This window comes from Humulus lupulus, chromosome 6 (genome assembly GCF_963169125.1).
Source record: "Humulus lupulus chromosome 6, drHumLupu1.1, whole genome shotgun sequence".
NCBI lineage: Eukaryota > Viridiplantae > Streptophyta > Magnoliopsida > Rosales > Cannabaceae > Humulus > Humulus lupulus.
In genome coordinates this window covers 211,183,450-211,206,378 of record NC_084798.1, presented here as the reverse complement: position 1 = coordinate 211,206,378, position 22,929 = coordinate 211,183,450, and the positions used below count along the sequence as shown (strand labels likewise).

Below are 22,929 nucleotides of genomic sequence, written 5' to 3'. Positions count from 1 at the left end.
TGGCAAGTGATCCCTGGAAACGTGGCTGACACCTGGAGGCACTCTGCTAGTGTATCGACCAGAAGACATATTAGAAGCAGTAAGCAGCCCAATCATACCTGCGACTAGTCTGGTCGATAGTTCCGCATGAAATGTAATATTACTATAAAGATCTTTGTAAATCCCGAATTTAACTCGCACAATCTCCTGAGTATCCGATTATTCAGGAGAGAATATCTGTAACAATCTTGTGTAATCCCCCTTGAGCCTATAAATAGAAAAAGATAGCTCAAGGAAGGGACTTTTGGCTTTGGAATTACTTGATACTAGGATAATTCTATCTAAAATATTGTATTGTTCTCTAGAGGTTGGTGAAACTCATTGAACCCTAGTTCTTTGATCACTCATTTGATTCTTATATCAATAACAATCTAAGTGGACGTATGTCATTACCAGATCCTGGGGTCGAACCACTATAAAATATCGTGTTCTTATTAGTTTTTGTCATTCGGTTATTGTTAACACATTCATTCATATCAAGCATATTCTGACTCCGTGTCAGTTGACCAAAATCTGGGTCAACATGTGTTATTATAAATGTTTTGGGATTTTCAGATTGCAGGATTTAAAATTTTTTGAAATGGTTGTATTAAACTGTTATGCTGCCAAATTTTTAGTGAAATTTAATTAAGTAAAATAGTGTTAATTGTTTTTTTTTTATATATTATGTCAACATAAAGAGAAGTTTAAATTGTAATGAATATTATATAATTAGATTTAATTAGTATTTTTATAATTAATTGAAAATTATTAAACAAATATATTAGTAGTTAATTAGAAATTAATTTATTTTGTTGTCCCAATATCTTTATGATTGATGGTCGTTGACCACAGCCATCAATGATAGGGATATCGGCATGTAAATGATAAATTTTGATTTATTTTCTCTGCCATTAAATAAATAATTAAATTTTTTTAGTGTAAGTTGTTATAATAATTTGACTAACTTATAATATAATTTTATAATTATTTAAGTTAAGTAATTACTAATTTAATTTTAAAATTTATCAGTAATTATCAAATTAATAAGTTTAAAATATAATTAATAAAATAATGAATGAAAAAGATTAATAAAATTTATGTAATTAATAAAAAAAAAGTCTAAAAGTTACATAATAATTAATTTGAAAAATTATTATTATTATTACAAATTAAAAAATTATGAATAAATAATTAAATAATAATTTATTTTTTAATAATTTAATAAAATAAATAATAAATTATTTTAAGAAAAATTATTAATTTTTTTATTAAATAAAATTTTCCAATATTAAATAGTTATAAATTATTTTATAACTTTATTTAATAAATGTTTAAAAAATTAATAATAATAAATTAGTTTAAGAAAAATTATTAATTTGTTTATTAAATAACATTATCTAATATTAAATTGTTATAAATTAGTTGAATATAGAAAATGATAATTATATTTAATGAAACTTTAAAAAATTAATAATACTTAATTAAATAAATAATAAATTAGTTTAACAAAAAAAATTATTTTGTTTATTAAATAATAACGTCCCTGCAGGATCTCCGATGTCACATCTTAGGCATCATGAGTTTGGGGACTCGTTTGGATCATCTTCGCAATAGTCTTCACAAGCTTATTACACTTCACTACCAGCACTACAGTTTGTTTCACCACCATTGGTGCGTCCTAACATTGGTGAATATATTGATATAAATGTTAACGAATATTTCTCTCTTGGTTGGCCTGATCCAAACAATAATAATTAGTTTACATTTTTTAATTAAATTAAGACAATTGATATTTTATTATATTTATTTTATGATTAATTTATATGTAATTTTGTTTGATGAATATTAATTGTGTTATTAATAATTAATTTTAATTATATTTAAATAATTATTATAATTTATTTATTCATTATTAAATAAATTCAAATGAATTATTATATTTTAATATATATTTTTTTAAAAATTATTAATTAATTACCGGCAGATTAATAGAGGCGGGATCCGCCAATATTAAATGAGTCAAATTAATGCGATGTTGACTATTTTGTACACTGGCTAAGTCCGCCCTTAGTAATTCGCCGGTATTAATATATTACCGACGGAGTGTCAGTCCACCAGTAATAACCATAATTACTGACCAACTATTACGGCAGATTCTAGTATTGCTTATTTTGTTTTGTTGTAGTTATTAAATTTTATTTTTATTTCCATTTAAATAATTAATATCGATTAAATTGATCATATCGATAAGTAGAGATCGATGGCAATAGGGTCAAATCCGGTTTAATTTTGAATTACTATCTCCGTCTTCATTTTTTTCCCTTCGTGTTCCTGTTTTATCATTTATATAACTAATTTTATTAAATTAAACAAAAGTAGTATATATTTATATACATAATTATATTTTATAAACGTGTGTGTGATTGGAATATTGGATAGAATTATAATGATAATTATTATAATGTAATTTGTTATCAAATTAGAGAGAATTTAAAAAACATTGATTGAAGGCTTAAGTCTATTGAAAAATTTAAGATAATTTTAGCCTATGTATTCCGTATTTTTATTAATTATATAAAAAAAATTACTATTTTGCATCCAAACTTATTTTATTTATAATTTATTATTAGCAAATAATTAACTCATTTATTTTTCAGTACTTTTTTATCTTATATTTTTTTAATCTTATCCAATTACAAAGGATTAACTATAAAAATAAGGACGAATCACCAAAGTATTAGATCAAATTACCACACAGAGAGGCATTATTATACTTAAAACTCACCTTTTTAATTGTGCTACAAAAATGTTATTAGCATGTATCAATAAGACATAATAAATTTTGTTTCACACACATTAATATAACTAGAATTGAGACTTTTGTGCAAAGTATATATTTTGTCAATCGTACCAATCGATAAAAAAAAAAATTAATCGACGCATTAATTTCATAACTCATAAAATAATTTACGTGTGTATTACATATATATAAAACAAAACATTGACCAATTTGTATTGTTGTTTAGTAATCGTTATTATGAGTAAGCTATAGCTACAAATAAAAAAGCTAAGGGCTTGTTTGTGTTAGAATGTAAAAATTGGTCTTAGAAGTAGAATGTGGTGCAGGGTAAGAGGCATGGGGTGGTGGTGACTATTGTTGCTCACCAATCTTTCTGGTGAGCGTGGAAAGTGGTGTAGAAGTAGAATGTGATGTATGGTAAGAAATATAGGGTTCTGATGACTATTGTTGCTCACCAATCTCTTTGGACCGATTTTGGATTTGGATCGTGTTTACTCGTTAGAGTTTTCTTTGACTTATGATACAATGTTAGAATGTGGAAAATGATCTAGAAGTAGATAGTGGTGCATAATAAGAAGTATGAGCATCTAAAAATCAATTGGTAATAAGTGAAGTAGTACTCATGTTCTTATAAATGATTGAATATACCCACACACTTTGTATATGATATTTTATCTGTTTAGATATTAATGTTATTTGAAAGTTTAGATTATTCTAAAATCAATTACAAATATTGATAAATAAAAAGAGAAACATATATAGAATTTTCGTGACGTCTCAAAACTATGTACTTTAATAAAAAGACACGTTAATTAGATTGCGCATTATTAGATACTTTCAAAATATTTTTGCCATACAGCTAGCAAGTCTTTATTAGTCACCACAGAAATTGTGAGAATAAAAAAAAACATCAGCAATATGCTACATATGACATATATTTGACTAAAAAAAATCACTCAAATTTTTATCATGATCACAAAATTGTAATTTCGTTGTGGTTAAATATATTTTCAATAATAATATTGTAATTAAAAAGAATATTAATTACTATCAACAATTTACAATATTAAGTATTACTTTTTGATTGAATGATGATATATGTTAGCTAATCCTTTTTATTTTCGTGTTTTTTTTTTTATAAAGCTAAATAATCATGACATAGCATTATGAGTTTAGTAATAATATATTAAACTTCAATATAAATTGTACGCGGAATTATATACTCCATAATCAGAATGAACACAGAGAAATTGATAATATTATGGACTTTAATTATATATTAAATTTATATATCGATCGATCTCTACAAGAAATTGGCTGAACCAATTGTGGAAGAACATTCCTCGTTTTTTTTTTCAAAGCTAGACTAACCTTATTAATTTTTCGTTGAAATTTGAATACCCTATTGCGATATTCGTTGGAGCAACCAAATGAAAACTCGAACCACTACTTAACTTGTGAAAAACATTCAAATTAGAGGAGAAAAATAGTGCTTATAGTTATTGCCAAGTTGTATGTGGTATATATAAAACAGCTGTGTTCGGGGGTCCCAATACTAGATATTTATATATTTGGCAAACGAAGCTTTGACTCATGTTGTGTTTAATGTAGAAAGAGCTAGCTAGATCCCTAACTTAATGACATGATCAAAGAACCATACTTTAATTTATTATCACCAATATGGCCAATAGGAAAAAGGAAAACAAAAACAAAAAAAGTTGACCTAGCTTTCTTAATATAGGCTCTTAGATCAGAATCATGATCACTATCTACTAACAAACTTGGCCATGAAATTGACATATAATAATTAAGATATTACGTAGAAAAAAACATTACATCAACATTATTAATAATTTGAGAAATTGGTGAAAATAGCCTATTTTTTTTTAAGTGATTTTGCACCTTAGTTTACTTTTGATAATTTTTTGCAAAATTGTCTGTCTAAAAGTCGACCAGTTGTCTAAATTTTTCGACCATCTGTTTAAATTTTTCGACCACGTACTTGTCTAAATTTTCGATTAGCTGTCTAAATTATGAGAGACTATTTTGCAAAGAATTATTAAAGCTAGGCTTGAGTGCAAAATGACTTTAAAAAGTAGGTCATTTTGGCAAGAAGCCCTAATAATTTTCCAAGGCAATTATTAGTTGCTAATAGTTAATTATTTTTTGGTATCCAGCTGGTTACATCTATATCTTTGTTACTTTTCCCCACACGCTAAATCCACCAACTCCATAACTTTAAGTTGCCAAGATAACCTTCCAAGACCTCTTTCTTCCCTATATATAAATCTCAATTGAGACTCACCCATTTGTCCTTGTCAAACAAACCAAAGTACACTGATAAAAAGATCATATCTTTCATCACAAGTTTCTTTGTACTCGAACTTTCTAACCCTTAATTTAATGGCTTCTTCTTTTTCTTATAACCCTTCTCAAAACCTAGCTATTCTTCTACTCGTAGCTTTCATTACAAACTATTTGGTGTTGGTTGCAGTTGCTGGTAACTTCAACCAAGATTTCGACATAACTTGGGGAGATGGTCGTGGTAAAATAGTCAACAATGGTCAAGTTCTTACTCTTTCGTTGGACAAAGCCTCAGGCTCTGGATTTCAGTCCAAGGACCAATATTTGTTCGGAAAAATTGATATGCAAATCAAGCTTGTCCCTGGTAACTCCGCTGGCACAGTTACAGCTTACTATGTAAGTTCATATATATATATATATATATATATATTAATTAATACGTACATGGCTTTTATTAATTTACATGCAAAAGACTACATGTTTTTATATGAGCTTTAATTTGTTCCATAATTATATATATTAACATGTTAATATTACTATATATTTTTGTAGTTGCGATCGGAAGGGTCTAGTTGGGATGAGATAGACTTTGAGTTCTTGGGGAATCTGAGTGGTGACCCTTATATTGTGCACACTAACATTTTCAGCCAAGGCAAAGGCAATAGGGAGCAACAGTTCTACGTTTGGTTTGATCCAACTGCTGATTTCCACACCTACTCTATTCTCTGGAACCCTCAACATGTTGTGTAAGTATATATAGCTTAATTAATTTTACTTATATACAAAATATTAATTATATTCTACTTATAATAAAAATTAATAGTGTGCGTTAATTTTGGTGTGTACATATATTAAGGTGTCATTTGGTTGAAGAGACTGAAAATGAAGGAATAAGAATTGGAATGAGAAAAAGAATAAAAATGGAATAGAATAAAAATTAATATAAATAAAAAAAGCTTTTATTGGAAAGATCAACTTTCCTCAAATTTTCAAATGGAATAGTCATTCTACAAAAATTGTGGAAAAATAATTCCATTAGAATGACATTCCAATACTCCAAAATGCAACCAAACAAAAGAATAGAAGGAATATTGATTCATTTCTATTTCATTACCTCAAACCAAACATCACCTAAGTGTAATACTAAATACCATGGTCAGTTCTAGTAATTTATTAAAAAAAAATAGCTAATAGCAAGAATTTTGAGTTTACATTTATTTTTTTACAACTTTGCTATAAATGGTCCACAATAAAGAATATTCCTCCTATAATGAGAATGCATTTATAAGTCGAGTAAAAGTCCCATAACTGGGATAAATAATATCACTTGTACACAATTTTTATTCTTTCTGTTTTTATACAATATGTTTATATTTATCATGTAACTATTCTTTAGTGATTACTTTTACTTATTTTTATACAAAACGTCTGCTCATGCCTTAATAAAAATCTCATGTATACAGACACAGGTTCGAACCCAGTAACAAACTATGGGATTATTTTTATTACTTTTAGTTCTTAAATAAATGTCTTATAATATATTATCTTAAAGTATTAACAATACATATATATCCAATGAGGAGTGTACTCTCTTTTAGGCTCTCATTTATTTTTGCTATATTTCAAATGGAATCCACGTATCATTCATTGATTTAAGAGATAACAAAAGAGAGTTTAGCATAAAATGTGTTTAACATTTCTCTCTATGCAATGCCCTACTAACAAGTTTTTTTTTTTTTTTTTTTAAAATCCCTTTATAATTGGAGTAGTTATTAAGATAAGTTTATTTGTATCCACTAATAATACGTGTTGATATATATTAATGAGTTTACACTTTTTTGGACCATATGTTTTGACAAATTATTTTTTGAATCATGTGTTTTGTAAAATTGTTCAAATAGACCCCTAAATCCAATTTTGATAAAGACAAAATTGAACATAACAATACAGTAGTTAGGCAAAATAATTGTGTTTTTTGTTTTAAATTGTTAGTTTAGTAAACTATTTGTAATTTTAGCTCAGAAAACTTTGACCATAAAATCGAGTTTATGATTCTATTTGAACCATTTTACAAAACACAGGGTCCAAAATGTCATTTGTCAAAACACAGGGTCCAAAAAGTCATTTTTCAAAACACAAGGTCCAAAAATGTATAAAACCTAAATTAATTTGTGTTTGGTTCATGCGTATGGATGCAGGTTGTACGTAGATGGAACTCCAATCAGAGAGTTCAAAAACATGGAGTCAATCGGAGTTGCTTACCCCAAAAACCAACCAATGAAGATCTACTCGAGCCTCTGGAACGCTGAGGAGTGGGCCACAAGAGGTGGTTTGGTGAAGACCGATTGGACCAAAGCTCCTTTCACTGCGTCCTACAAAAGCTTCAACGATGATCAGGCTTGTGTTTGGTCATCATCATCATCTTCTTCTTCTTCTTGCTCCAACACTACTTCTGTCATGCTTTCACAAGAATTGGACACCACAAGCCAAGAGAGGCTCAAATGGGTTCAGAAGAATTACATGATTTATAATTATTGTACTGACACTCAGAGATTCCCACAAGGCCTCCCTCTAGAGTGCACTGCACCCGCCCAATAAATCCTAGGGTTTAACTTCTTCCTATATTGTAGAATTCCTTTACTTTTATTTATTTTATTTGTATACGCATGAAAATTAATTATTAGTTTATTACAGCTAGCCCTACCAATTTATTGTTTGTTAATTTGAGGTTTGAATTTGTGAGCATCAATAAATATAAGATGACTTTGAAATAGTGTGCTTTAATAACTATAGAGATTTGTCAACAATTGCAACAAGGTGAATTAAGAAAAATTATGAAGCCTCCAATGTAGATAAAAATATGTATTTTGGTATATATAAAAATGGTATTTTTCTAAATCATATATAAATAGTGTTATTTTTAATAAAACTATTTAGGATACTAATTAATAGTTTATGGTCATAGGCTTGCTCTGCCTATAGTCAGGATCAAACCAAACACACTTTTTACACAGAAAGTACACACTGAATAATGTGATAGTGTTTTCAACTAAGTAATTTTTTTAAGTGAAACCGTACAAATTTTAATGGAAGATTAATAATATTGCTACATTAGTGTGTGCATATTTTATGTGTAAGAATGTGTATTAATCATTTACCCTTTAATAAATAGGGTGGAGCAAATCCATTGTGGCAATCTGATTATTTTTAGAAAATTATAAAAAAGATATTTTCAAAGAAAATGAAAAGAAAGGGCAGGACAAAAACTTATTAAACATTTATTTCAAGGAAAATAAATTTCAATAATTGAAGTGAGCTTTCATCCATATATATAGTTGACAAACTTATTAATTAATAGTAATTAATTTCCAAAAAAAAAAAAAAACTCGTCGTTAGACTGGTTTAATTTTGCAAAATAATTGTAGTAAGGGTTGTGAAATTAAATTAAAACGCGTGCTGTGTAATATTCAGTTATTAATTGGACATAAAATTGGTGAGAGGTTTTTGATTTGTAATACCAAAAGGAAAGCGTGACACAAGGCAGAGAAAATTAAAGTTGATCGCGCATTATTTCTTAATAATTAATCAAATCATATAATTAAAAAATATGAGCATGAAGAAAAGAATTAGGTACCAAACTTTAATTAAAGAAACAGCTACCAATAACTTTACATTAATTTAAGATGAAAAACAAAGCCTTCTAACTTAATACATAAAATATATATATATATATACATATATCCACACACATAGGAACGATTACAATGTATCAACTTTTTTAATAATACTGGTGTAGCCAGTTTGTGTTTTTTACATGTCGATAATTTTTTTTATATGACAGTGTATATTGTATTCATTTTAAGACATCCTGCAAATTTTCAAGAAATTTCGAATAATTTATAGTGTCGAAAATAATATTCAAACAATTGACTTTTACACGCCCATACAAAAAAAATAAGTACGTGTACAATAAGCTGTTTGAACTTTGTTTACGGTACTATAATTTATTCAGAATTTCTTGAAAATTTGTAGAATGTTCTAGATAGCTACAACACCGTCATATAAAAAAAAATAATGCACTGATGTTGTCAAAAAAGTAGATGCGTGATATTTAATCCTATATTTATTATATAAATAAAACAAGTTTGATATAACGATGCATGCATTAATGATGAATTTAAATATTTAAAGTTAAAATACAAAGAACGTACTTTGTTTTTAGCTAATAAGGATATGAAAATTCATTTCAACTGAGGCAATCTTTTTAAGACTCGTCATAATCACTGAAAATAGAATTTTGTACAATTGGTGAACCAATATATTAGAAATTATGTCAACCTTATTTATCTACAAACAAAATTTATTCTGTGTAACTAAAAGAATACTAGATCATTAGCAAGCTCACAAAGTAAAATAAATTAATTTGAATTAACAAAGCTTAATGATGAATTTATATATAACATATTAATATGAATGGCCAGAGAGAGTGTTTTTATGTTATATTAGTTTATAATATAATGTAATATTATATTATATTATAATATAATGTTTTAGATTAAATAAATGTGGCAAAGAGTGTCACATATTGTAACATATAATAGAGAATTACAATATTTAGATATATGAGATATATCTAAATAATATAACATATTTGTAACTTCCAAATATTACATTTTATTGTGTAAATTTGTTGTTACACAATATTGAAATGAATTTCATAAAGCCATTTGAGAAATGGTTGTTAGAGATATGATTTTAACCTCAATAATGTGTTTTGGGGGTTACAAAATCATTTGGGAGGGTTTGGAACAGTTTGAAAAAACAACACAATTTTAAGTGCTGAAAATGGTCAGTGGCCGCGACCTGTGGGACAGAGACTAGTGGCCGCGGCCACAGGCCAAAAATTGACCATTTTTTCAGTTTTTTCAATCTTTGTTGAATGGCTCAAAAAACTCAAATAACTCCAAAATCTCATTTTTAATTCCATATTAATCCAATTAAACATTGGTAACAACCATGGGGGTTGGTGGAATTTGAAATTCAAAGGGTGTCTCTAAACTCTATAAATAAGAGTCTATAACTCACTTGTAAGATACAATATTTCTATCCATTAAAGCACTTGGCTAGAAACACCTTGAGGCTTGCTAATTCCATAAAGCATTTTCTATAATCTGTGAGAGATCCCTTAGTGCTTGAGTTAACAATTATTTGCAATTCATGTATTTGAGGAAGAATAGGCTTATCACCAAAAAATTTGAAATCGAAGTATTGAGATATCAAAAGCTTTTTGGTACCTTCCCACTTCCGCCTTGAACTTTTTCTCAAGTGCATCCCATATCTCCTTGGCCGATTTGGTCTCGGTGTAGAGGTCATAGAGCCTGTCGGATAGGGCATTAAGGATATGACCCCTACAAAGAAGGTTGTCCTCTTCTCTCTTCCTTCTTTTCTCCACCTCATCGGGAGTGTCTTTGTCGGATGGCTTGGCTAGAGGAGCCAAGGATGACTCAAGGATGTAGGCTATCTTGAGTGTTGTCAAAAGGAATTTCACCTTGTCTTGCCACCTAGTGAAATTAGATCCATGAAACCTATCCAACCTCACTAGGTCTTGGTTCATGATCTTGATGGTCTCACCTTCCATTGAAATAAACAAGAGATAAGTTTTTGAATGTTAGGAAAATATGTATTTTGCCTCAATGGAAATAATAATAAATTACAACTCTATGCAATATATTACAAATAAATAATGATTGATTAAAAAGAGTTACAATTCTATAACTGAAAATTACAAATAAACAAAGAAAATGAAGAAGATGATGAAGAAGAAGAGAATAGTAAAATACAACTCTAAGCAAAATATTACAAATAAAGTAAAGTGTTTGAAACAAAAGAAAAGAAAAGATTACAACTCTTGAACAAGAAATACAAGTAAATAGAGAAGAACAATATAAAGATGAAAAGCAATAGAATGAAAGAAAGGAACAAGAAACAAAAGATAAACAACTCTCACTCACACTACCAAAGTGAAGAGTGTTGGGGATCACCAACTTGAACAAGGTTTGAAACCTTTGTCCAAAAGCTTATTTCCCCCTAACTCAAGCACTAAGGGATCTCTCACAGATTATAAGAAATGCTTTCTGGAATTATCAAGCCTCAATGTGTTTCTAGCCAAGTGCTCTAATGGATAGAAATATTGTGTCTTACAAGTAAGCTATAGGCTCCTCTTTATAGAGTTTAGAGACACCATTTGAATTTCAAATTCCACCAACCCCCATGGCTGTTACCAATGTTTAATTGGATTAATATGGAATTAAAAATGAGATTTGGGAGTTATTTGGGTTTTTTGAGCCGTTCAACAAAGATTGAAAAAATTGTCAGTTTTTGGCCTGTGGCCGCGGCCACTAGTCTCTGTCCCATGGGCCACGGCCACCAACATTCTGTGGCTGCAGCCACTGACCATTTTCAACACTTAAAATTGTGTTGTTTTTCCAAACGGTTCTAAACCCTCCCAAATGATTTTGTAACCCCCAAAACACATTATTGGGGTTAAAATCATATCTCTAACAGCCATTTCTCAAATGGCTTTATGAAATTCATCTCAATATTGTGTAACAACAAATTTACACAATAAAGGGTAATATTTGGAAGTTACAAATTTGTAACACCAAATATGTTACATTATTTGGATATATCTCATATATCTAAATATTGTAACTCTCTATTATATGTTACAATATGTGACACTCTTTGTCACATTTATTTAATCTAAAACATTATATTATAATGTAATATAATATTACATTATATTATAAAATAATATAACAGTCAAGACCCGCCAGATCCTTCTAGGGTACCATCATCTTGCGAGTCAGGTTAAATATTGCATATCAAAATTATTTTTAGAAATTATATTGTTAGAGAAATATAACATCAATAATAATACTGGTTATTGTTAATAAATTTGAAAGCCCCGCCGACGAGAAGAAAAGGTTGTGGCCTTGCTAGTAATAATGTTCTTGAAGAACGAAGGAAAAAAGCCTGGAAACCATTGGATCTAGAGCTTGATCCTGTGACGAACAAAGTGGTTGGGCAGGAGGATCAATCTTTTATTCGCATGTTGGGCACTCTAGTTACCATTTTGTGTCTGGGACATTACTTGGTTTTTGCTGATGTACCTCAACAGTTTAAGGATCAAGTGCTTGATTGTATGAGGGTAAAAAATTACAAATCTTGTACTTTTCATTATTTATTTCCATTATTTACAAAGTCATCTAAATTTTTTTATTAATGCATTATTACTATAATATAGACGGTCATCCACAACGTGAGTCTGTTCTGGAAACTGTCAATAAGGAGATTGGCGAAAGATATCGCGAGGGAAAGAACAATAGACATAAACACTTCAAAAGTCATTATGTTGGACCAGAAGATTTGGAGAATGTTCTCTCTAAGGCACCTGACCATTGCACTAAGGAGGCTTGGAAGAATATTTGTGAATTGTTCTTTAGCGAAAGATTTTTGGCTCGTTCCGCTAAAAATCAAGCAAACAGAAAACAAATGAAGTATGTAATAACACAAGGCACAAATTCGTTGGTAGCTAAGCGTCACCAATATGTAAGTGAAGATGTTAATTTAATTTTATAAAATAACACATTCTGAAACATTTTGTTTACATTTGTATAGGAGAACCCATATGTGTATGTTGTTGATACTTGGAGGGATGCTCATGTGAAAAAATCGACAAAATCTTTTGTCAATGAGCCAGCTCAACAAGATTATGTAAGTGAATAATATTGTTTTCTTGTTTCTAATGTTTCTAATTTTTGTTTATAATGTTATCTTTATACCGGAAAAAATGGCGGCAGAGGTTCAGAGGTCATAGCTTGAGAGGCAGAGTCAACAACAGAGTGAGACATCTCTTAATGTATCTGGCGTTGATTCGTCCCCGATCGATCAATACGAAATACTAAGTAAAGTACTCGGGGAGAGATCTAACTACCAAAGAGGAGTGGGTTATAGGGCAAAAGGGAAGGAAAGAAAGACAACCTCTAGCTCTACATATCAAAGTCAGTCCCAAGCAAATACTGCTGCTACGCCTAATGAAGATATGACTACTATGGCTCTAATGATGAAGGTAATGGGTGAGACGATTCAGAAGGTGGTACCTGAGCAACCCAGTAATCTGTATGACCCACGGTTTGACAGTTTTTTGCAGAGGTTTTTGCCACCATAATTTGAAGGTGGTTCGTCTTCTCAGAGTAACACTGCCAATCCTGACCTTCATACACTGCCATAGTAGCAGTACCGACCTCCTTCACAGTATCCTCCATAGCAGCAGTACCAGCCTCATCCACCATATTCGCCACATGTGTCGTCGCAACAACCTCCTCAGTATCAAAACCAATACATTTTTGGATGCTCTTCCCAATCTCCTCCACTATATTTTAGCTTTACCGATTTTCAAGGAGGATTGATGCAGCCTCCACTACCTAATGTTGGGTATAGGGAGGTTGGAGGTTTGTCGCAACAACCATATGTGAGATATGGTGAGTCTGGGGGCGGGTCACAGCCACAGCCTCGAGATCAGTTTGGGGACCTCACTCTTGGACGATCATCACAGCCACCTTATATTCCTTCACCGCCATAGCCACAGTCTTCGCCCTCACAGCCACGACCACAGCCACAGCCGTCGCCCTCACAACCACACCAAAATGTTGAAGATGAGGACAATTTCAATATTAATCTTAATGATTTTATTTAGTTATTAGTTTATGTATTTAGATTGAATTAATACTGTATTTATTTTTAATGACAATAGCGATATTAGCTAGGTTGATAAATATTAAAACTATTCACATTAATTTTAATGTTAGTTATGTTTAAATTAATTAAATACTTATTTTGTTAAATTTTATTATGAATTATTTTTAAAAATAATTAAATTTAATAAATATTAATTTATTAATTTATTTCAAATAAATTTTAAAATATATTATAAAAATAATATTAGTGGCGGACCCCGCGACTAATAATAATCCATCTGACAAAGATATTAGTGGCGGGCTCCGCCGCTAATATCCACCGCTAATAATATTATATTAGCGGCAGGTGTGTCAATCCGCCGCTAATAATCATTAATAGCGACACATAATTTGAGGCGAGTCATTAGCGACGGATATCACACGTATTAGCGACGGATGACCCCGTCGCTAATGTGGTCAATTCTTGTAGTGTGTTTCTTGACCCGTGAATAATTTTTGACACTATTTTTTTTATGACCGTGTATATTGTCGCAATTTAGAGCCTCTTTAAATTTTTCAGAAAATTCCGAATAGTTTACAATACTGAAAATTAGATTCAAACATATTGCTTTCCACGTACATAAAAAAAATTAGTCACGCGTGCAGCAACATGTTTGAACTTAGTTTTCGGTACTGTAAACTATTCAGAATTTTCTAAAAATTTGCAGGACACTCTAAATAGCTACAATATACACGGTCATAAAAAAAATCGCGCCGAAAACTGTGCACGAGTCGAGAACACTGAGAGCCCCACCGGTAGGGCTTAAGGTGAAGCTCCTATAGGAGAACTCCGCAATATATTTTTATCTTTTTTTTATTTATTTCAAATACAAGTGTGTATGGGAGAGAAAGAGAGGAGAAGGTAAATAGTGAGAAATTAATGTTAATTCCATTTTTGGCATATTTAATTTGACAGAAATATTTTGTATTTTCTTATTATATTTGGTTGTATATAAATATATATGTTTTATTTGTTTTAAATAATAAAAGTATAATTGATGAAAAACTTTTCTTTATTAGGAAAGTTTGCCAAAAATAGTGTCTTTAATATGATAAAACCAAATCTTTTTTAAGTTATCTTTTTCCAGTCGATTGCCTCGTTGTATCTGACCACATAATTGAGTTTTACTGCATAATCAAGTTATAAAAGGGAAGCCTTGATTCCTACATCAAAGGATGGATTGTTACCAAATATAGCTCATGATTTTGTAGCTACAAAATCAGGAAATCCTATTAAATTGAAGAATTATTTTAGGAAAGTTTATTTGTGGGCTTAGGTCGTTTTAGACTGTGTAATAGCTGCCCAATATGAGTATAATGATGATAAATACTCATATTGGCTGCTAGGTTTTAGTCACCTCATTTTGTATTTCATTTTTATTGTAAAAGAGAGTCTTTGTTTTGTAGAGGTGAGTGAGTTCGACTCTACCTTTGTTTTTCAGTGTCCTTGTAACTATTATGAGTCTTCAAAAAGTTCTACAAAGGAGGAGAACAAAGTGCAAACCTTCGGGAGAAGGTTCTTCAAGCCTTCGGGAGAAGGTGGTTGCTTCGGGAGGAAGCAAACACACTTCAAGCAGATCGAATGGAGTTCGTATTCTTAAAGGTTCAAGAAGGTTCATTTGTCAATGCGGAATACATCAAACTAGCGACATATAATAAGAGGAAGCATATTTATGCATAAGTCTTTTTTTTTTATTGAAAATATTTAGTTTTAATTTCATTTATGTTTGTTATATAGAGAATTTGTTGTAATTTATTAGCTCTTGAAAAACAATAAAAATGAAGATAAAGAGTGGCAGTTTTTAGAAAAAAGAAATGAAAAGCTGGCATTTTTGAAGACCACCAGCCCATGCCCCACTGCCCAGGCCCGAGGCCCACTGATCCACTTCCCCCATGCACCACCAGCAGCCTCCTGAAGTTCATCCAGCCCCCACGGGCCTTTGCATTCGCTCACCCCAGCCAGGCCCCTCGTTAGGCCCAATCTCTCCTTAGCTGCCACTCCAGTGCCTGCCTCACCCAGCCAGCACGTCCTCCAGCCGCCTGCTTCAATACCCAACCGTGCCCCTCCATCAGCCAATTGCTTCCTGCACCACCCCCCCCCCCCCCCCCCCAAGGCTTCCTTCAGCACCAAACCACCCCCTCTCCATCAGGCCCAACGCCTAGCTTCATTTCCTCCAGCCGGCCCAATCCGCCTGCTTCAATACCCAAGCCCAGTTTCACCTCACTGCAAACACAGCCACCACAACAACTGCCATTTCCCCTTAAGCCCAACAAAATGCATTTTGTCCCCTTGTCCTTTTGTCCCAAAATACCACATTTTTTACCCAAACTTTTCTACATATTTTACCCCAAAACATCATCATTATACCTATTATTTACCCATTTTTGCCATATTATAATTAATTAAATTAAATTAATCAATTTAATTAATTTAAATTGATTATTTTAATACCTTTTTTTGGCTATAAATAAGGGAGTTTAGTGCTTGATTTTGGGAAGAGATGTTACACTACAAAAAGTTTCGACACTTTCAAAATCCTCTCAATTCTCTTTATCTTCTTTTTTTTTGGCCATTTTTCTATGAGTTTTTAGAGGTAAAATTTGGGCGTTTTTCCTCCAAATTTTCTCATTTATGTTTGTAATTTCTACTCTAGTTATGTGTTTCTAATCTTTTTCATAAGATTATTAAGATCATGATGAAGCAACTTGTAACTAGGTAATATTTATGTTGTATGTTGATTTCACTTGTAATGCAACAAAGTTTATGAATTTTTCTTCTTCATATATGTCTTTCATCTTTAATATCTCATATTTTTTATTGTTAGATAATATGCGCTTTGTTCTTCATTTTGCAAAAACATAATATTCTTTGTGTAAGATGCGTCATTAAATTGTACACATCCATGCTTAGAACAAAAATATTATGTTTTGCCTTATAAATAGTGTTATTTGATTTTTTGTTGTTTCATTAGGTTGATTCACATTAAATATTTTGAAATTATAATTTTTGAAAAGTGAAGAAAAATCATATCTTTTTAGAAGTAATTTGTGCTTAAACTTATAAATCTATTTGGAAAATGATAATTTGATTTATTTTAACTTTCACTAAAACTTGGGAATCAATATACTAATAAATATTATTAAACTTACATTTTGTGGATTCTAGTATCTTAATAATCTTTTCTTTTAACACTTATTTTCAAATCATTATTGGTTTATTTTTATTCTCTTAAATAACTTTATTTTTCAATCTTTTATTTTATGTTCATAACATTAAAACTCATCAATCTTTGGAGCTAGGTTAGAATTTATTACTTTTGATTTTTTTTTTATTTTAGACAACTCATTTGGGTTCGATCTCGTGCTTACACGAACACTATATTCCATATACGATTCGTGCGCTTGCGAGTATAAATTTTTAAAACATACCCGTTTTGGGTCCACCACGTCCTGTATGTCAACTTTGTTCAAGACCTGGGCATTATGCTTCCAAGTGCTATCAGAGGTTCAATGCTGAATATCCAAGCTATGGTGCTACTCATCTTGACAAATCTTAGACATTTATGAATGCAATGGTGGCCTCTACAGATGTTGTCAATGATCCAGCGTGGTATCCTGATTTTTGGAGTGACTAATCATTGTACTAATGATGACCATAATCTCCCCACAAAGACACCATATTTTGTACTGAACAACTTCATGTAGGTGATGAGGCTGGCCTGAATATATCAAATGTTGGTAAGTCAATTCTTGTGTCATCTCTTTCACCTAGACCTCTTTATCTAAATCAGTTACTTCATGTCTCCAAAATTACACTACAAGAAAATGGGGTCTTTACCTACCAATTGTAAGTGTAGGTAAAACTAGTCTAATGGTGGGTAATATGGTTTACCAACCAATATTGAATTGGTAGAGATTGGTAGGTAAATGTTAGTGGGGAAAGAGTCTTTACCTACACTTATTAATACTGGTAGGTAAAAGAATCAGTGGACCCCACTAAGTTATAAATCAATTGATGAGTCAGTAGATGACGTGTTTGATGATGTGGCATCCTACTTACCTAAGCCAATGTTGTTTAAAGGTCCTTGTGTCTCCAACAATGTTCTAATTCAGGTAAATTATTAGTATTACACACATAATTGTATCAAATCTCTTTAAGTAGTAAATTAATCCTCCAAGTCCTTTTGTTGAGATTTTTTAAAGTGCTTTTTAGTTAGATTTTCACTTAAAAGAAGTATCTTCTATACAAAGGCTTGTTCTATTAGATACATAGTTTTTGATACAAGGGGGCCAAAATATAATAAGTTTATATAATGGGGCCAAATTCATAGTTTTTAAAAAAAATGGGAATTATTTATAAAATGGGAAGAAGGAAAGGGGTGTCAGGTTGTCCTTGATGATTCAGATTCCAGCTTCCAGATGCAAAGTACGAGAGGAAGGGTCATTCAAAAAATGCAAAGTAGTGGTGGGAACAAAAGGAACAATTACGTAATAATATGAAGAGTAATGATATGTGTACTCAAAATATGCACTCAAATACTATATATAGTAATATGTCACTAGCAACCAACCATCTGCCAATATCAATTCAAACAACACACAAGTTTTCTTCCTTATCTCCGCAGCACAAAAATTTCTCAGATCAAACTTCACTAAAACACACAAGTTCTCAACCTTCCGTTATCACCGCAGCACACAGTAACAATCCCAGAACCTACTACACTATGGATAAATATTTAAAATATTCAAACTCCTCTAACATTTGCATAGTATTAAAATAAAAGTTAGAAGCATACCTCTTGCCACAAAAGTTTCTTTGAAGTTCATCTCAACACATAAACACATTTACAATGTAATAAGATATAATGAAAGTGAGTCAAATTTGAATTAAATAATTAAATAATAATGGAAAGAGGGAAAAATAAAATCTAACTAAGGTATGAATGGTAATATTAAAAGTTTATATTCATTTTGTTTTTCCAATTGAAAGTTGATATAAATGTATGAATAATAGTGAGTCAATAAATATAAATTTAAATAATTAATTATCACATATCTTTCGATCAATGATAGTGAGAGCATACTAGCTAGCAAGTGTACCAAACAATAATTAGAATGAAAGTGACCCTTTCTTTTTCTTCTGTCTAAATTCAATATGAGAGAGCTTAATTAAACTGCTAAATACAACATGTGATTAACAAGAACTATATCATCACGTGAAACATAAAAAAAAAACTTTTGATATTCTATTTTGGATTAGACCTGACTTTTCTTCTCTTGAATATTAAATAACTATTCATGTAACACAGAAATATTAATAACTAGAGGACACAGTGATCGTTTAATTTATTTACCATGAACCATAATATTTGTGATGAAGACCAAAAGGGGCAAGGATTTAGGATTCAATGTATATAGTTTTCTTGGCAACCAAACAGGGGAAGCTATATTAAAACCAAAAAAAAAGAAAAAAAAGAAACACATCCATTAATACTAACGAGATAGCAGAAAACTCACAATCTCCATCCTTGTCAAAAAGACAAAAAGCTTCTTTAAACTCAACAATCTGTTCCTTACTTAGTACATCTGCCATGTTATTTCCCGTGAAAACTTAATCAGGACACTCAACCTTTTAGAGAGAAAGATAGAGAGAGAAAGACAGAGAGGATAGGGAGAGAAAGGGTAATAGTAATAGTATATGTTATGATATTGTTGAGTATAGTGGTTTATACAATTGGTTTTAGGGGCTACTACCACAAACAAAATTAATTAAATCAATGATTTAATGCCTTTGAGCCTTCTGAAATTCTTTCAGAACTGACTGAAAATCATTAGCTAGCTTGGCATATGCAATTGTCTTGTCAGTTTGCAATTTATTAACAAACAAAAAAATCAAAATCAAAAGAGAAAGAAGAGAGATTAAGGACTTTCCATGAATTAAAAATCATAATAAGACTTACAGTAATTTGATTATTATGTTGGTGATCGGCCTCACTGGCTTGCCTGAGTTTGGATGAAGTCTCCTTCACCAATTGTGTGATATGGTTCCTCGTTTTGTGTCTGTTTTTTAAAAAAAAAAAAAAATTAGTAAAAATTGAGAAATCAGAAGATGATGATGATGATGATGATGATGGTATAGATTAATAAAGAGGGAAGGTTTTGTTTACAGTTTTTCTTGAAGTTGAAGAGTATCTTTGGGGGTGCCAAGGGAATTGACGAGGTGGAAGAAGGAAGAGACGGCGGTGTTGATTTGGAAAATCCCTGAAGCCAAAGCCTAAGATGAGATGGATGATCGTGGAGAGGATAATCAGAGGCGTACAACACTGATCGGAGAAGCCCGACGACTGATCGGAGGAGGCGATGATGATCTAGGTCGTATGGTCATCTGGAAATGTCACGTTTTGCTACAGTATAAAAAAAAAGGCCAAATAGTTAAAAGGCCCAGTATTACTGGCTTTTTACTTATATGCAGCCCATTTAGTAATTATTTTATTACTTGGCAAATCAGTATTCCCGTGTGTTTAGTTTTAGGTTATTAGCCTATTTTTTAATAATAACACTTTGTTAAAAATGTCATTTTTTCATTGTGATATATACTCACAAGTGTTGTAGTGGCAAGTGTCTCCTCCTTTTTGTTCGTCTTAGCCTCCTTCGGCTGTCCATAATCCTGTTTCAATTTTGAATAATGCCTCTTGTACTTTTATGTCTTCATTTACTTCTAATATTTCTAATAATGTTCACTCTAAGTACACGTTGTGGCATAATAGACTTGGTCATCCTTCAGCCAAAGTTGTAAAACATATGCTTCAACATGTAATATTCATTCTATCAATAAAATGCCTACTGATTTTTGTACTACTTGATGTCAAGGAAAAATACATAAATTTCATTTTCCCTCTTTTGCTTCTCAGTATACAAACCCATTACAACTAATACACACAGACATTTGGGATCCTTCCCCAGCATTGTCTTCCAATGACTTTGCACACTTTCATTAACTTCAAAACTCAAGTTGAGAATGAACTTGGTTACAAAATAAAGGTTGTCCAATATAATTGGGGCGGGGGGGGGGGGGGGGGGTGGATTATTCACACAACACATGAACATATTGGTTTGGCAGAACACAAACGTAGGCACCTTATAGAAACTACCCTAACACTTTTACCCAATGCCTATCTTCCCTTAAAATTAATTTTGGGATGAAACTGTGCAAGCTTCTACCTATCTTATTAATAGGCTTCATTCCCCTGTCAGTGGTAACTCTACTCTTCTCAAAGTACTTTTTGATGAAAACCAATATTACACTAAGCTTAGGATTTTTGGTTGTGCTTGTTATTCTAATATTAGACCCTACAGTGACCATAAGCTACAAGTTTGGTCTATGAAGTGCACTTTCCTAGGCTATAGTTTCAAGCATAAAGGATATAAGTGCCTTGCTAAAACTGGTCGTCTCTATATTTCTAGAGATGTGGAGTTCAATAAGCATCATTTCCCCTATTATACTACCTCATCCACTCTTGTCAACAACCCCACATCACTCCCAAAGTCCACTCCTATTCGTATCCCCACTGTCGCTACACTAAAGACCACCCCCATTATACATCCCTCTCTCTCTCCACAAAATGGTTATAACTCTAATGATATATCTGCCCACCATGTCCCTTATGATTCAATGAACTGCAATTCAAGTACTTCACCTACATCTCATGGGTCTTCTCATTAATTCTCACACTATTCCTCTTCCACAAAATTCTGCCTCTGTGACTCCTTCCCTTGCCACTGTCCCTATTGTTCCTTCTGTGTCTGTCTCTATTGATGAACCAACATCATCAACACAACCAGGTCTCTCCAACACACATGTGATGGTTACTCAGTCCAAAAATGGTGTTTATAAGCCCAATGTGTTTATTGATTCCAAGGAACCTTTGACTATTATTGATGCTTTGCAGAATATTCAATGGAAAAATGCAATGGCTGAAGAGATTTCAGCTTCAAAGAGGAACACCACTCGGTCATTGGTTCAACTTCCACCTAATTGGAAACTCATTGGCTGCAAATGGGGCTTCAAACTAAGGGAAAATCCAGATGGAAGTGTTCTTAAGCATAAGGATCGGCTGGTTGCTAAGGGTTTTACCCAAAGGTATGGCTTTGATTTTCATGAAACTTTTAGCCTCGTGGTTAAGCCAACAACAATAAGAGTCATTTTCACTATTTATGTCTCTAGAGGTTGGTCTATTAGACAATTAGATGTGAATAATGCATTTTTTAATGGAGATTTAATAAAAGAAGTCTACATGTCCCAACCTCCTGGGTTCCAAGGCAGCCATAATCCAAAGATGGTGTGCAAGTTACATGAGGCCTTGTATTGCTTGAAGCAAGCTCCAAGGGTCTGGTTTGAAAAACTCAGCACAACTCTCATTTCTTTTGGTTTTTCTCCATCTCGGGATGACTCTTCTTTGTTCATTAGAAGTACTTCTTCTCATGTCACTTAATTTACTGAGATTATGTCACTCATTTCTTAGCTTCATTTAACTTTTGCTCTCAAACATCTAGGACAAGTGCATCATTTCTTGTTAAAGTTGAGAAGACTTTCCAGGGTTATCATCTATCTCAAACAAAGTATATGAATGATGTTTTATGCCGAAATAAGATGCAGTTGGCCATCAACTTGCTACATCGATGTGTGGTGGATAAAAACGCGGTGCCTTTGGAAGTGATCCCATTGCTGATCCAACTGTGTACCGAAGCTTAGTAGGTGCTTTGCAATATGCCACCATAACTCAACTTGAGATTTCTTATGTTTTCAATACAGTGTCTCAATTTATGCATAAGTCACTTGAATCACATTGGAAAATCGTAAAAAGGTTGTTGCGTTATCTCAAAGGCACTCTTCATCATGGCATTCACATCCGAATTAACTTTTCTTAGGATATTGTTGGCTTTTCAGATGCTAATTGGGCATCTGACCATAATGAGAGGCGCTCTACTTTTGGTTTGTGTGTCTAT

The 22,929-nt window shown here is 31.6% G+C and overlaps 1 protein-coding gene across 1 annotated transcript; it reads left to right on the top strand.

Annotated features, from left to right (window-relative positions):
- Positions 1-5,125: 5,125 nt before the first annotated feature.
- Positions 5,126-7,898, top strand: LOC133783123 (probable xyloglucan endotransglucosylase/hydrolase protein 23). Its single transcript, XM_062222663.1, has 3 exons — positions 5,126-5,521; positions 5,678-5,871; positions 7,324-7,898. The coding sequence occupies exons 1-3, from the start codon at positions 5,225-5,227 to the stop codon at positions 7,721-7,723; spliced, it is 891 nt and encodes a 296-aa protein (XP_062078647.1). The 5' UTR covers positions 5,126-5,224; the 3' UTR covers positions 7,724-7,898.
- Positions 7,899-22,929: the final 15,031 nt, after the last annotated feature.